The 15,530-nt window shown below is 42.2% G+C and overlaps 2 protein-coding genes across 6 annotated transcripts in view; both read left to right on the top strand.

Moving 5' to 3' along the window:
• Nucleotides 1-7,235, top strand: part of evlb (Enah/Vasp-like b) — a 45,919-nt gene extending 38,684 nt beyond the window's left edge. For 3 of the 4 annotated variants that reach the window (XM_068708979.1, XM_068708978.1, XM_068708976.1), the window contains exons 5-13: nt 3,115-3,182; nt 3,539-3,786; nt 3,926-4,026; nt 4,232-4,271; nt 4,518-4,569; nt 4,881-4,938; nt 5,036-5,096; nt 5,243-5,300; nt 7,122-7,235. In XM_068708979.1, the coding sequence (XP_068565080.1) occupies nt 3,115-3,182; nt 3,539-3,786; nt 3,926-4,026; nt 4,232-4,271; nt 4,518-4,569; nt 4,881-4,938; nt 5,036-5,096; nt 5,243-5,300; nt 7,122-7,159 (724 nt within the window). In that variant the 3' untranslated portion in view covers nt 7,160-7,235. The remainder of the gene's footprint in view (nt 1-3,114; nt 3,183-3,538; nt 3,787-3,925; nt 4,027-4,231; nt 4,272-4,517; nt 4,570-4,880; nt 4,939-5,035; nt 5,097-5,242; nt 5,301-7,121) is intronic. The other variant, XM_068708977.1, reaches the window with a different exon arrangement.
• Nucleotides 7,236-9,623: 2,388 nt separating this feature from the next.
• Nucleotides 9,624-15,499, top strand: yy1b (YY1 transcription factor b). 2 transcript variants are annotated; one of them, XM_068708974.1, is made up of 5 exons: nt 9,624-10,419; nt 11,478-11,640; nt 12,549-12,609; nt 13,067-13,225; nt 14,562-15,499. In XM_068708974.1, the coding sequence occupies exons 1-5, from the start codon at nt 9,822-9,824 to the stop codon at nt 14,742-14,744; spliced, it is 1,164 nt and encodes a 387-aa protein (XP_068565075.1). In that variant the 5' UTR covers nt 9,624-9,821; the 3' UTR covers nt 14,745-15,499. The 2 variants fall into 2 exon arrangements, with proteins under 2 accessions (XP_068565075.1, XP_068565076.1); XM_068708975.1 differs by having other exon boundaries at nt 9,626-10,419; nt 11,490-11,640.
• The last annotated feature ends 31 nt before the right edge of the window (nt 15,500-15,530 follow it).

Here is a 15,530-nt window from a genome sequence, read left to right as displayed (position 1 = left end):
TCAAAGACAGAGATTTGTGAGGAAAGATGGGGAAGGTTTGATGGGACGGAGATGAAGGAGAGACAGCGATGTGGGTTTGGACGGACGAGGAGAAGGACGTTGGCTTCACGCCGCAGGGGAAACTGTGAAGCGATGCCAGAAACACTTGAGTGGATGACTTAGTGTCATGTTAAGTCTGCAAGCTACGCGTATCAAAGCTGCCTTCACTGTGATGACAGCGTGGATGTATAAAGAGAAGGAGACACAGCGTTAGGGGCGGGGCCCCGTTCATTCTAATGGAAGTCGCTCGGTGAATGAAGCAAAAGAAGTTTGACTTCCGAGTACAAAATTTAAATGTAATAATCTTAAAGACTTCCTGAGGGCTTGGATGACAGCAACAGAGAAATTCATCCCATCAGCCACAATTTAGATGCAATTTACACAAAATAGTGCAGTCATGGAGACACTATTGGACAAATGTGTTTTCTGCATCGTGATTTTAAAGCTGCACCAATCACAATGAATATATTAAGAATGGAATAAATGACCATGTGTGACATGAAGGGGGTCGCTCAAACCTACAGATAATTATCATCTGGCTCTGCAGTTCCCCTCAGTTCTACGTAGCTTTTTAGCATCCAATGTTCATCTTTAATGTTTTTATTTCTTCTCACCACTTTGTTTCCAGCAGCTGTTTCAGGAAAAAAAAAAAGCTTTGATATATACGCTACTTTCTCAGCACCGAAAAACAGACAGAGTTAGTGACAAGCTGGTGGGATACACATTAGCATTTAGCCACAAATGAGCCAGATATTTCCCTCAGGTTGAACTACACTAGAGCTAAAAGCATGACTCTCACCAAACATCCTGAGCCAAATTACGAAAAGTGGTAGCAGTCAAAGTCCATTTCTGAATCCAAAGTTCATTCAATTCAATTTATTTTTGTATAGCCCAAAATCACAAATTACAAATTTGCCTCAGAGGGCTTTAAATCTGTACACATGAGACATCTTTTTGTCCCGGGACCCTCACAGACAGGAAGAACTCCCCCAAAAAAACCTTTAACGGGGAGAAAAGAGGGAGAGACCTGTGGGAGAGCAGCAGAGGAGGGATCCCTCTCCCAGGATGGACAGAAGTGCAATAGATGTCATGTGTACAGAATGAACAGCATACCAGAGTTACAACACATTCAATGCATATGACAGAAGGAGGCAAGCAGGAGGCAAGACCAGGGTCAAGGTGTAACCAGGATCCACGGGAACCTGCGAGGAGAGAAAGGAGATGAAGAAGAGGAGAGAGGAGCTCAGTGTATCCTTGGAAGTCCCCCGGTAGTCTAAGCCTATCTAGGAGCTGGTCCAAGGCAGACCTGAGCCAGCCCTAACTATAAGCACTATGGAAAAGGAAAGTCTTAAACCCACTCTTAACTGTGGTGAGTGAGTCTGCCCCCCCCCCCCCCCCGGACTGAAACGGGAAGCTTGTTCCACAAAAGAGGAGCTTGATAACTGAAGGCTCTGGCTCCCATCCTACTTTTTAGGAACCACAAGTAACCCTGGATTTAGGGAGCGCAGCTCTCTAGTAGGGTAGTGTGGTACTATACGCTCTTTAAGATATGCTACTGGTTTACACGACAGGAGTATCTTACCACAGCATCCTACATGGGACACACCGGAAGGCTGAAGTGAGCTCTGAGGCAGACTTGCTGCCCCCAGGTAGCGCTGAAGACCGGCCGACCATTATTACCTCTGCTGACGGCAGCCTGTGGCTTCATACACAAGATGACTCGTCAACATTGTAATTCATTGGTGACAGAGAACATTCATGTCACATCCCGCGTTCTATTCTATTCTGTTCTCAAGGGCAGATAATGTCTCATGTTATGAATTCACTATTTGCTAGTCCTGCATGTTTTCCATGGCACAGTTTTCACAAAACTCCACACATTTATGACCCATTAGCAGTAATGAAATAACTGAAAAATATATATTTTGTCTATTGCTTTGCAGATTGCAGATATTTTAAATCATACATGCAACAAGTCGCAACAAAAGTTTAAGCCGTTGCAAGTAACTCCACAAATGATCCTTTTAACATTGTTAAGCCGTCTATGTTTGCAAATTCATATTCAAATGCTAATATATATTGCATCTCGTGTTTGTATGGTAACTGTAGCCACACCCACATCTCACCTGCACCTGAGTTTGGGAATTAGTCAGTTGATGGATTTAAGACCTTAAAACTGTTTTAAACGGAATTATTTGGTGGATAATAGTTATTAAGACAAATAATAAGTCTTTTTATTAATTCTTTTTTGTTTGGGTGACACGTTTCACTGCTCTGATTGGAAGAAAAGATTACCATTTAGCATTTTACTACTATGACTTTGTACGATGTAATTAATTATAATTCATCCAGTTCAATTTGAAAACTGACAATAAATATTGTTGAGATAATATTTAATTGCACTTTCTATATATGATTTGACAGTCAGCTGTTGACTACATACAGATGTTAATACAACTGTTCGGCTACTTCAATACATATGGAACTAAATCATTGCGCAAGTTAGACATTATTGTGACGTTCCGGACCTTTGCGTGAGGAAATTCTCTCGAAATGGACCTCGGTGAATTTTGATTTAATACCCCTGCTCTAAATGAATGCTAATGTTGCTGAGTGTTCTGCTCCACGTGTGAACAAGCAACCATGTTAGCCGTATCAACTGAACATGAGGATAATGTGTCAGTGTTGTGTGGCCTCAAAAGAAAACTAGAGAAAGTAATGATTTAAAGCCACTGATACAGACCTAAGAAGAAGGATGGTATTTGTTCTCCTCTATCTGTATAAAGTGGGGAAAAAGAAACGGTAACATTGTATTTGTGAAACCGTCATCCTTGATATATTCAGTGCTGGCTGGTCACAGCTTGTGCACAACAGACCCTGCAGTAATTACAGTGTGTGAAGCCTTTTGAGGTTACTTGTCACTTTTATTTGGACCTGATGAAGTTTTCTCGCTGCAGCTTTAAGGCAGCAGTTGGCTGCACTGTTCCTGTAGGATAGTAAAATGACAGAATCAGGAATACGACTTGACATTTGTGATGTTAAGTGACCGGCAGTGTTTCCTTCTTGTGTCTTCAGGCAGATGATGGAGCAGCAGCAGCAAATGCAGGCGCACATGGAGCGGGAGCTACGGTCGTCCAACTCAGGTACTCACATTAAGGGGAGACACCCCCCCCCCCCCTCCCCAGGTGAATCTGGAAACATTTAAATAATAGATATCACATTAGGACAATTCTTTTTTTCTGAATTTGTATGTTTAAACATGCAAATGAGGCAAATAAAATAAACATCTAAATGTGTATTTTGGATTTTATGGAAGCAAAAAAGCCCCAAATCCCCAAAAACAAACAATGTTTGTGCCTGTAGTGTCTCTCCGTAAAGAGCACACGTCAACTGAAGTGTCTATAATAAGATTCTTTGTATCATTTACCATAAAGTATACATTCTTAAGTGCAGGTACATACCTTTGTAAACAGACTGACATGTCACTCTTTTCCTCCAGGTTCTCCTTTCCAGGGCCACCCTGCTGTGCTCTCCGTGGCCCCCCCAGTAATACCTCCTCCAATGAACATGGGTGGCCCTCCTCCACCTCCACCACCGCCGGGACCTCCACCACCTTCAGCCGGGGCGCCCCCGCCTCCGCTCCCACCTCCGCTTCCCATGGGCGGAGGGAGTAACGCGGACGAACCCCCCGCCCAGACGGGCCTCGCCGCGATGATCGCCGGAGCCAAACTGCGCCGCGTTCAAAGAGTGAGACACCAGCTTATCTTTGTGACCTCAGGCGGGCTCGATGCAACCGGATCATCTCCAACAAACCCTGGCCGACGCACTCGAATTGTTTACTGTTTGTGCGCACCAGAGAGTAACGTCACTCCTCTCCTTTCCCCAGCCCCAAGACGAAAGCTCTTCAGGCGCCAAAAACGATGCCAACCGCTCAAGTGGAGGAAGCGGAGGACTGATGGAGGAGATGAACGCTCTGTTGGCGCGAAGGTCAGAGCAATGGGTTGAGAAAACCACAAAAGCAATTTGGCATCGACATCCTGCAGCTAAATTAGACGTAATTGGCCACCGCAGCCTTTAATCAACGGGTGGTTCAGGATTCATAAGTGATAATTATTATTATTACGCTCTATCAAAACTGTTGACATTGGATGAAATGGCCTCTTCTTACTTGAGGATTCTTCTTTCTCCCCAGAAGGAAAGCAGCCTCAGAGAGGCCCGAGGACAGCCAAAATGTGAGTGAACAGAAAACAGGGATGTTTGCAATTCATGAAGCCGGTGTTCACTCTGTGATTTACAAAGATAATTGGGACGATAATTGAGGCAGTGTCGGCTGGGGGGGGGGGGGGGTAATTAGATGAGCATGATAATGATCATTGTTATTTTGATGTTTTATATGTATTGTGATGAAAACATAACAAACTGATGTTGTACTGACGATATGTAGTAATACATGAATTGATCCCCGTGTCTTCCTTTAGGACGACCCAAATTCTCCGTCACCCAGCACCCGGAGTGGACAGAATGCCACAGGTGGGGGGAAAACTCAGCACTATGTTTTGTGTATTTCCCATGGTTTGTGGTATCTCTTATAGTCTCATAGGAAATCAAACATATTGAAAAAGAAACAGAGAAACACTTCTTATGTAAGTGGAAGAAAGAGGCTTTTATATGTTTTACAGGACTCATCTGTAGCTATATATATATATATATATATATATATATATATATATATATATATATATATACACACTGTATATATACTGCATGTGTTTTCGGCAATAGAAAATCAAACAGAGAAGAATACATTCTATCAGTTAATCCTGGTTGTTCCTGTCGTCTAGACGGTGCAAAGAAGCCGTGGGACCGAGCTAACTCTGCAGACAGGTCAATGGTTTCGAGGTGAGAGCTGGAAGCAGCATTGGATGTGTCCGGGAGGAAGAACAACAGCAGGGAATCTGACAAACAGTGATTTTTGTTTATTTGTTTTATCATGCAGGGTACGGCCCGCGGGGGGTGGCAGCGACGCAGACTCGTTAGACCTCGATAGAATGAAACAGGTAAAGGAAACACTTAACTGTCCAACAATCATTTGTTTTCCAAAAGTTAATTCAGATTCTTCTCAATCATTTCCTGTGTACAAAGATTCCTTCAGTAAATAAACATACGGGTTGATGAACACTTATTGATCTCTTTGCTTCATTAGGAAATCTTGGAAGAGGTGTTTCGTGAATTGCACAAAGTGAAGGATGAAATCATCGATGGTATGTTTCATTTTCTCTTGAAACACTTAATCACTCAACAGTTAGGAACACCGTCTCTCCTCTGATTGACGTTAATGAGTATTTAATCTGGAAGTCTGACCAGTTGGATGAGGATAGTTTGGTAGTTATGTAGAGTTGTGACCACTAGGTTGCACTAGAGTCGCAGAGACCTTAACATGGAAACTTAATACGTCAGAGAATACCACTATTCTACCACAAGCACTATTTTATTAAAACATGGGTAGATTGTGTTTTACGTCAATATTCTTATTTTCTTTAATAGTTCAGAATATGTAACACAAATAATTATACATGACAAATTAATCCTGATAATTGAATGTATATTTCATAGTGTAAACACTGTAACACATATATTAGATATACATTACAACGCTCTGTTTACCTGATGAATAAATCCTTATCATTGAGAGGATCATTTGTACATATTTATGAAGGGTACTCTGAAACATATTTATGAAGGGTACTCTGAAACATATTTATGAAGGGTACTCTGAAACATATTTATGAAGGGTACTCTGTAAACATATTTATGAAGGGTACTCTGTAAACATATTTATGAAGGGTACTCTGAAACATATTTATGAAGGGTACTCTGAAACATATTTATGAAGGGTACTCTGAAACATATTTATAAAGGGTACTCTGAAACATATTTATGAAGGGTACTTTGAAACATATTTATGAAGGGTACTCTGAAACATATTTATGAAGGGTACTTTGAAACATATTTATGAAGGGTACTCTGAAACATATTTATGAAGGGTACTCTGAAACATATTTATGAAGGGTACTCTGTAAACATATTTATGAAGGGTACTCTGAAACATATTTATGAAGGGTACTCTGTAAACATATTTATGAAGGGTACTCTGTAATCATCTTTATGAAGGGTACTCTGTAAACATATTTATGAAGGGTACTCTGAAACATATTTATGAAGGGTACTCTGTAAACATATTTATGAAGGGTACTCTGTAATCATCTTTATGAAGGGTACTCTGTAAACATATTTATGAAGGGTACTCTGTAATCATCTTTATGAAGGGTACTCTGTAAACATATTTATGAAGGGTACTCTGTAATCATCTTTATGAAGGGTACTCTGTAAACATATTTATGAAGGGTACTCTGAAACATATTTATGAACTGTACTCTGAAACATATTTATGAAGGGTACTCTGTAAACATATTCATGAAGGGTACTCTGTAAACATATTTATATTTATATCAGAAGATTTAGCACAGAAGAAGCTGAGATATCTTAACTTTTTATTCTCTTTTGTGGATCAAGCTTCACAAACCCTGGATCCTACACTCTGCATAATTCAGCTGGATAGTGTCTTTCACTGGACCGTCTGTCTGTCAAACCCCACGTTTGTGATTTAAACACATATTGTGGAGCCTTCTGTCTGCTTCTCTCTGAAAGGGCTTTTTCTTTTCCCCCAAAAAAATTAGAGGATATTTCTTCAGAGGAGTGCAGTTAATGCAGTGCGGTCTCCATGGTAATGAGGCTCTGACAGCTGGATGGAGTAGCAGCAGGGGGGCGGGGCTTAGTGAAGGGTCAATACCAAACCACTCTTTGGAAATACCCCCCCCAGAACTAGAGAAGATGTTATACAAATGTTTTCACAGGATGTGTTTTGCTTGTGATGACTTAACTGTTGATGAAGTGCCCTTTTAACGTGTCACTCCAGGCCCCCACTGAGGACAATGGAGGCAGAGTGTTGTGTTCTGAGGGTTGTTAACAGGGTATTGTGAACCTAACGTTGTCCCTATATGTTTTCTCTCTTTTGCCTACAGCCATTAGACATGAACTCAGTCGAATTAGCACGACATAATCTTTCAGAGCCACTCCCCCGACATGAACCACCTTTTTGAACCATTGCCCCCTGCAGCAGCCGCTGTGGCCCTGAGGAGGAGGAGGAGGAGGAGGAGGAGGAGGAGGAGGAGGAGGAGGAGAGAAGTCAGGAACGGAGGCCCAAACTGTGACATCTACTCATCCTCTTCAGCTGTGGTGTTGAAGCAACGCAGCAACGTTGCTGTGACACCTGAGACATGTCTGTGTAACATTGGGTTTGTTTGAACGGGGCTCACTCTCGCACTGATTCCTCTCATTTCTTCACATTTTCTGTTTCCGTTTGTTCACTCGTTTCGCCCCTCTGTCCTCTGCCTGAAGAAAAATGGATAAAATTCATATGGTTTAATTTTTTGGGGTTTGTTTAAAACTTTGTATTATTATTATTACTACTATTATTATTACTACTATCATTTTCATTATTATTACTATCATTGTTATGATTGTCAATGTAATGTTGAAATGAGTAGTAGTGTAGTGAGTACAATGGTAATAATGGGGAAATGATCATGACAATATGATAGTAATGATAATGTCAATAATTATAATTGCACATCATTTTATGTCAGCCTTTTTTTTTATTTTATATTGGTTGTTTTTATTTGTTTTTGTTTTAGATACAGTTGCAAGCACATCCCCCCCAAAAAAAAGATTTCTCATCATTTAACCTGGAACATTTTTTTAAAGGTTTTTTATCCCTTTCGCCAACACAGCTATGTGTGGAGCCACGGCAGAAAAGTACAGGTTCCGACCTGAAACCGAGGGTGGAATAAACTTCTTTGGATATTGCAATCTTATAAACAAAAAAAAAAGAAAATAAATAATACACCAGAGTATTTGTGATCATGTTGTTAATAAAATGTTTATTGGCTGCAAGGATATGGTGAAGTATTTTTCATTTTATTCTCTCCTTTTAATACAAAGTGCTTCCTGGTTGACAACAAAAAAAAAAGAAAAGAAACGCACTAACTTTAAAAATGAATTCAAATAAAACTGTGAACAACGTCTTGGATTAATGAGGCTGTCTTGTTCCTTTTGTGTTTGTTCTGGTGCTATTTCGATGCCTGTCTGGTGATTTTGTCTGACTCCGTTTTTTTTAACACAAAAACATGTGCTTATTAAATAGATGCCATAGATTCAGGCTGGTGCTGCACAGAGAAGTGTGAAACATCTGAGCAGTTTTTTTTGTGCAACCTTATTGTGTTGTGCAAGTGTTGCACACAATCTAGGACGCTGTTAAAGTTTCCTGAACACATAGATTCAAAAGATCAACCCTGATTATCAGTTAATGTACAGATTTATATATTTACTTGGTGTTCATGAAAGTGTTTGATATGCAATTTAATTCATTATAACATCAATTCATAAATTCAACCAAAGGAGTGTTTAAATGCTACAATTTCCACAGCTTTCCATGTACATACAATATTTAGTAAGTTGAATAGAAACTCAGCTGATGCAGCAATGGCAGAATTTGTCAGTTGAGGTCACAGAACTGATAATAAAAGTTGAAAATCTTCATGAACTCTTTTTCTTTATTTAAAAAACATTTAGCAGGTTTCCAGTATTGCTGGACTATCAAACAAATCTAAATAAAAGCGGTTAAGATTAACCAATACGACTACTATCAATCAATCTGTAGTGGCCATTTAATTAACAAAGCGAAACAAGCAATAAAACATAAGAACAAAGAAAATCCCATCCCAAAAAACCATCGGCCCACCCCGGTGCATGCTGGTCCTGTACCTGCCGACACATAAATATAACTGCAGGTGGCCTCAGTGTTACCCAATTCATGAACAAACGAACAAACCCAAAAACTATACTAAACATATACTAAAAGTATACTAAACGACAAAATAGAATTAATTACTAAATGAATGACTATCAAAAGAAAAAGCTAAATATAAAACATCTAACCCAAATAAGCAAAAATCTAGAATGATGAAACAATACTACTTATGAATAAAATAACTAAATACTGAGATCAAATAAATAGCTCCTACGCACATAACACTGTATTTAGTTTGCTGGGTATGCAAAGCTTGCTTTCCCAATTTCATCCCATTCAAGTTGAATAAGCAGCTTTTATTAAATAGATTTGGGGTCTGGTCACGTGTGATGAACATTTGCTATTTTGGGTATTTTATTGATAAAATTTGAATATTTGAAAAAATAATTCAAGACAACAAATGAAGCGTAATGATAGTTATAGCTCTAATTTTAAAAACATCGATACAACAATTGGATCAGATGTTCACGGCATTGACTATAACTATGTAATGTACCTCTTAAAACATATGGATTAAAAGAAATATGTTCAAATGAGTGCTTATGGGACAAATACATCAAAACGTGATGTCAACAAACCAGTGTCATCAAGTTATCGCTGGGTTCACCAACATCTCGCGATGTTTCAGTATTGGAGAGCAGAGTGGCGACGAGAACGAGAACTGGCGTGGGACGGAGCGAAGAGAGTTGTTATCGAGGAAGAGGGAGAACAGACAGAGGCAGGAGCAGAGCTGGGGGTGTGTGTGAGAGAGAGAGAGAGAGAGAGAGAGAGAGAGAGAGTGAGTGTGTTTTTGAGGTCCAAAAAAGAAGCACAACACGGCGTGAATGAGAGAGGCAAGCTGGCGGACTTTAACATGGCATCCGGTGATACGCTGTACATCGAGACAGACGGCTCGGAGATGCCGGCCGAGATCGTGGAGCTCCACGAGATAGAGGTGGAAACGATACCCGTGGAGACTATCGAGACCACGGTGGTTGGTGGGGACGACGACGACGATGAAGACGACGAAGACGATGATGAAGACGACGACGACGACGGGCAGCCCATGATCGCGCTCCAGCCGCTGGTCTCGGACGACCCCAACTCGATCCACCACCACCACCACCATCACCACCACCAGGAGGTGATCCTGGTCCAGACCCGAGAGGAGGTGGTCGGTGGGGATGACTCGGACATGCACACGGACGGCGGGAGCGGGTTCGAGGACCAGATCCTCATCCCGGTACCGGCTCCCGGGGTGGAGGACGAGTACATCGAACAGACTCTGGTGACCGTGGCGGGGAAAAGCTCCGTGGGTCGGATGAGACGGGGGGGCGGCGGCACTGGGGGCAAGAAAGCGGGCAAAAAGAGCTACTTAAGCGGCGCGGAGGCCGGCGGGAGAAAATGGGAACAGAAGCAGGTGCAAATAAAGACACTGGAGGGGGAGTTCTCTGTTACGATGTGGGCATCGGGTGAGTAAACGTTAGCCTGTCTGTCTGTCATGCTGTCCGTTCATAGCCGTTACATGAGGCCTCGCTGCCGGGGCGTTGTCCTGCTGCACCAGACTAGTTCCTGGAGTGCTACGTGCGCACCGCCGCGAAAAGCGACAAATATTGCATTTTTTCTCCACGAAACACCACCGTGTCGTATGGAAATGTTTTTGTTTTGAAGGGAGGCCATGTTTTAAGTGTTGCTGGGCGCCGCCATATTCCCCTAGACTAGTAAGTATGGCGGCGGCCCCCGAAAAAATGGCGATAGTCGCGGCCAGGCAGAGATGGCGGCGGTGCTAAAGGGGGGTGGGTGGGTGGGGGGGGGAGTAGAGAGCTCGAGACAGCTGGGGTTTGAATATCTGCAGGCCGCAAAAACGACTGTGGCGCACGTGTTTACTCATCTGCAACGAGATGGTCATGTGTGTACGTGTGGCTGTCTAACACGCGTGGAAATGTGAGTCTAGTACTTTAATCGCCAGTAGAGGGATTAGCAGTTAGCTCTGGTTGTTGCTGTTGGTGGTGGTTCACCAGACAGCATCGCCTCTGCATCGGGCTAACTACTGCCTCTGTGCAGAAGTGGTGGTACTGCGTGTGCAGTGTGATGTTTGCACATCGATTTGGGATATTCTACAAGTTATACCCATTAAATATCACAACCAGGTGGAAAGTCTGGTTGATGTATTGCTTAATTGTTTTTTTTAAAGGGACACAGCAGCTATTTGGGGGTGTTTTCAGTGCGCTCTGCAGGGTGGAATAAAGTAGGATTTAGTAGTTCAGCTTATTTCACACACACGTCTTAATTGGAGGAGGCCATTAGTTTTTATGCTTGCATAAAATGAAGTGTGTGTGTGTGTGTGTGTGTGTGTGTGTGTGTGTGTGTGTGTGTGTGTGTGTGTGTGCGTGTGTGTGTACATGTTTACAGTATAATTTGCAACGTTAAAACCTGCAAACTGATGTGCAGTATGGAGTGAATGTCACGGGCGTGTTTTTTAGGGAAGCACCACTGTGTTATCCGTTCAGTCTCTGTAATGTGTTCCTAGATGACCGTACAGACATCGACCACGAGTCGGTGGTGGAGGAGCAGATCGTCGGGGAGAACTCCCCTCCGGACTACTCGGAGTACATGACGGGGAAGAAGCTGCCCCCTGGTGGTATCCCGGGGATCGACCTCTCAGACCCCAAACAGCTGGCCGAGTTTGCCAGGTGAGTGTGTGTGTGTGTGTGTGTGGGGGGGGGGGGGGGGGGGGGTCTCCCAAATATAAACACACCTGTTGTGGATAAATATGCTAAAGGTCAAATGTAGTATAAGATAAACATGCCTGTGGCCTGTGTGCCTATGTGTTCAGTTTAAATGCAGGATAACAATTGAATATAACGAAAATATAATTCTATATAATAATAATAATAATACAAATAAAAATAAGGGAAAAGAACAGAGATTTTTGAAAAATATGTGCAGGTATTTTTGTGCGTCTGCGGATATTAATTCATGTTAATCCAAAAGCTTTGAGCAAGCTCTGTGTATGGTATTTATTAAGGAGGATTATACCACTGTAATGGGCTGAAATAGAGCATAAGAAAGTGTGTGTATATATATATATATATATATATATATATATATATATATATATATATATAGACAGACCATAACTAAAAAAAACTGTAGTGCTCTTGCACAAAATTGTCAGGTTGTGTTTTGGATGTGTAAAATGACACCCACTGTAGTTCACAGAAGCAAAACAAATAAATAAATCTGTTTTTCGTTATTTATTATTCATCCAGTCATGTTGTCATTTAATCACGCAGCCTGTAAAATGTCAGCGGCATAGTTAGCAGGCTTTGTGGAGAGACCAGTGAATGTTTATAGTAATCATTGTGAAATCATTTGCCTTCACAGAGTCTTCACTTTTTTCTGTAAACATGTTCCCTCTCGAGGTGAAATGTCAAGTGAGGATGTTTCCGCTGTCGCAGCCTCTAACTAATACTGGTTACTGATTAACTAGAACGCATCGACATTAAAACCGGACTAGAGGATAACACGGGCGCTGGTGTAGAAAGGCTTGACTTTGTAACATGTCTGTTTTTTTATTTTTTATTTTTCCCTAAATCAGGATGAAGCCCAGGAAAGTGAAAGAGGACGACGCTCCCCGGACGATAGCCTGCCCTCATAAAGTGAGTCTAATGACGTCGTCCACAAGTGAACCGCCCCACCACAAAACGGAGCTCATAGTTCCTGATGGGCTTAATAGTCTGACATTGTTGCTTTCTGGGTAATTGAACATTCCTGTAAAGGTTATTTAAAAAGAGAAGAAAGCACTCAAGTGTATTGATTTCTATGTGCTTACAAGAGCAATCAAACCTTATCTGAACGCCACATGTTTTGCTAATGTAACGGATTATTCGCTGTGTGAGTGGGGAGCTGATCACAGTGCAGTTTGAGGGGAGAATAGTGGCAGCTCCACTTCTTCTCAGGATTAAAGGAAATTGAACAAAATGCTGGGGCCACTTCACATTTACACACAAGGAAGCAAAACCCTTTTTAGTGCAGCGCTTTACAGATCTGCTGCATACAACCTGACGTTGTCTGCTTTGTCTGTGCCGCGTGTCAACTCCTTTCTTCTGTCTCCAGGGCTGCACAAAGATGTTCAGGGATAACTCGGCCATGAGGAAGCATCTCCACACCCATGGACCTCGAGTGCACGTCTGCGCCGAGTGCGGCAAGGCCTTCGTCGAGAGCTCCAAACTCAAACGTCACCAACTCGTTCACACGGGGGAGAAACCCTTCCAGGTTGGCATCTGGACTAACTTTACACCCCACACACACACACACACACACACACACACACACACACACTTGCAGACTCACTCTTACTATTTTTACATTTATAAGCACATAAGCCCATCAGAGTTTTAAGTCAAATTCAAGCGAAGGAGAATGGGATGATAAGTCCTGTCACCCACTGAGCTCCAGAGGTACGAGTCTTCACTTCATTACCATTTAACGATTGTCGTTGCGTCCCTCAACTTTCTATGTTACTGCACGCGGTAACTTTTTCAAGACTTAACATAAGCAGTCAGATAAATGTGCTTTCAAAAGTCATGCTATAATATAAAAAGCTGCATCTTTTCAATGCCAGTATCTGTGTTAGCCGCCTCAGTAAATACACCAAACAAACAAAACATAAATCCTGCTGCAATCTACTAAAAAAAAAAGGTTTTCACATGAACTAGTTTACTGTATTTAGTCTTCCTTACTCGTAGCTCTTCTACTCCCGACAGGTTGTATTTCAGCCTGCATGCACATTTTCTTTCAGCTCCACCTTTTTGAATGGGAGTCGTTAATATCGGCGGCGAGAGCAACGGGTCAGCGGACCGCCGAGCGCCGCCTCGTCTCCGAGCACACGGGGTCCTCCGAGAAACGCAGTACGGAGTCAGCGTGGATCGATGCATTTAATAAAGTGAAAGCGTATCCGCTCCGTGACGTTCGCGAGGGATGGACTTCAAAAACAATCTTTAGTAGTGATCGGCCGTTACGTTATATAATCCCTGACATATTTCAATCGCATTTGTATGTTTTCCGCTGGTGTGTTTTGACGTGTCGATGAGTCTTTTTCCATTGAGCGCTTGCTGCGCCTGTCAAACGTTCTGTTCCTGCGCTCATTCAGTTTACAATGATGTCGTTCACACATTCACCGGCATCGTTCTGAGTCAGCGAGCTCGTCGCCGTTAGCCAGGAACCGTCGATTTTGTCGACTGAAACGCCAACTGTGACTAACGAAGTTTACGTCTACAGCTGTGCTGTCTAGTGAAGCTAACGTCAGCTTCACGAGACAGTGAGTTAGTTAACGTTCTACCGCTTGCAGCTTACATAAGAGCAGCTAAACACTGTTCAAGTCCCGTTCCTTAAGTCGTTCTTGTGTCTTTGTTTTTCGGAATATTAAAAAAAAAATACACAAAAACTCCAAACTTCATTCTCACAACACCGCTTCAGGAAATCCAAAGCTTGACAGGCCCGCTGTGATTGGACAATCAGTGTTTAGTGGGAGGTGTAACGAATAGTCAAATTAAGCCATGGATTAATTAAGGATGACCCCCCCCCCCCCCCCTCCTCTCGTTTCTTCTAGTGCACCTTTGAAGGCTGCGGGAAACGGTTTTCTCTGGACTTCAACCTGCGCACACACGTGCGGATCCACACTGGAGACCGGCCCTACGTCTGCCCTTTCGACGGCTGCAATAAGAAGTTCGCGCAGTCGACCAACCTCAAGTCTCACATCCTCACACACGCCAAAGCCAAAAATAACCAATGAGAACCCATCCACCAGCGTCACGACACGAAGACGACAAGAGAAGAGGGAACACACACACACAAAAAAAGAAAAGAAAAAAAGCATCCCAGCGGCACACCTGAAACCTCTTTTGAGGACCGGAATGAAAAGCTTGAGACTTATTGATTTATATGGAAAAATCAGATTTAAAAGACTTAAAAACACTGAAATTCAGATAGTTTTGTTGCGTCCCCTTTCTTCTGCGGTCACATCGGATGAGGAACTCAGTGACTACTCCCCAAAGCCCCGGTCAACACAGCCCCCCCCCCCCCTCTCGTTTCTCCAGTGGCACTCGGCTGCCAGAAGATGGAACTCATGGACAAACATCAGAGACTTATTTTTACCAGAGCGAGCAGAGAAGCAGCCGTCTATTAGTATTTTTATTTTCTCACATAGCTTTTATTTTCCCACGAGCGTGCATATTGTACACTTGTCTCAGGCTATGTTTAGTAAAATTGTGATTTTCTTTTTTTTTTTTTTTTTTTTTGTTCTTCCCTCGTGCATTATGAGATCGTACCGCTGATGCAAAAAAAAAAGGCTCCGGCCTTTTTCTGACCCGTTTCACACGTATGAGGAGTTTAAAAACAGCTGTATGTTTGCATCTCCATACCCTCTTTGGTTGTATTTTTCTCTAACCACAAAATAACCGTGTATACTTGTATTGTATGGCTGTATTGAAATTACGTAGACATAGAGGTGTGATTTAAAGTGTTAACCAATTAAACTTTTAGTCATGAGTTGCTTTCTATTTTCTATGAACTGTCTTTA

This window comes from Cebidichthys violaceus, unplaced genomic scaffold (assembly GCF_023349555.1).
Source record: "Cebidichthys violaceus isolate CVI_PGR_0920_01 unplaced genomic scaffold, fCebVio1.0.p SCAF_14, whole genome shotgun sequence".
Classification (NCBI taxonomy): Eukaryota; Metazoa; Chordata; class Actinopteri; order Perciformes; family Stichaeidae; genus Cebidichthys; species Cebidichthys violaceus.
The sequence above is the reverse complement of the archived record's forward strand: the minus strand, read 5'-3'. Positions and strand labels throughout refer to the sequence as shown.

Excerpts from the sequence above, each read along its gene's own strand:
- yy1b (XM_068708974.1), top strand. The coding sequence starts at position 9,822 with ATGGCATCCGGTGATACGCTGTACATCGAGACAGACGGCTCGGAGATG. Across the intron at positions 12,610-13,066 it reads CGATAGCCTGCCCTCATAAA|GGCTGCACAAAGATGTTCAG; the intron begins GTGAGTCTAATG and ends TTCTGTCTCCAG. Across the intron at positions 13,226-14,561 it reads CGGGGGAGAAACCCTTCCAG|TGCACCTTTGAAGGCTGCGG; the intron begins GTTGGCATCTGG and ends CGTTTCTTCTAG.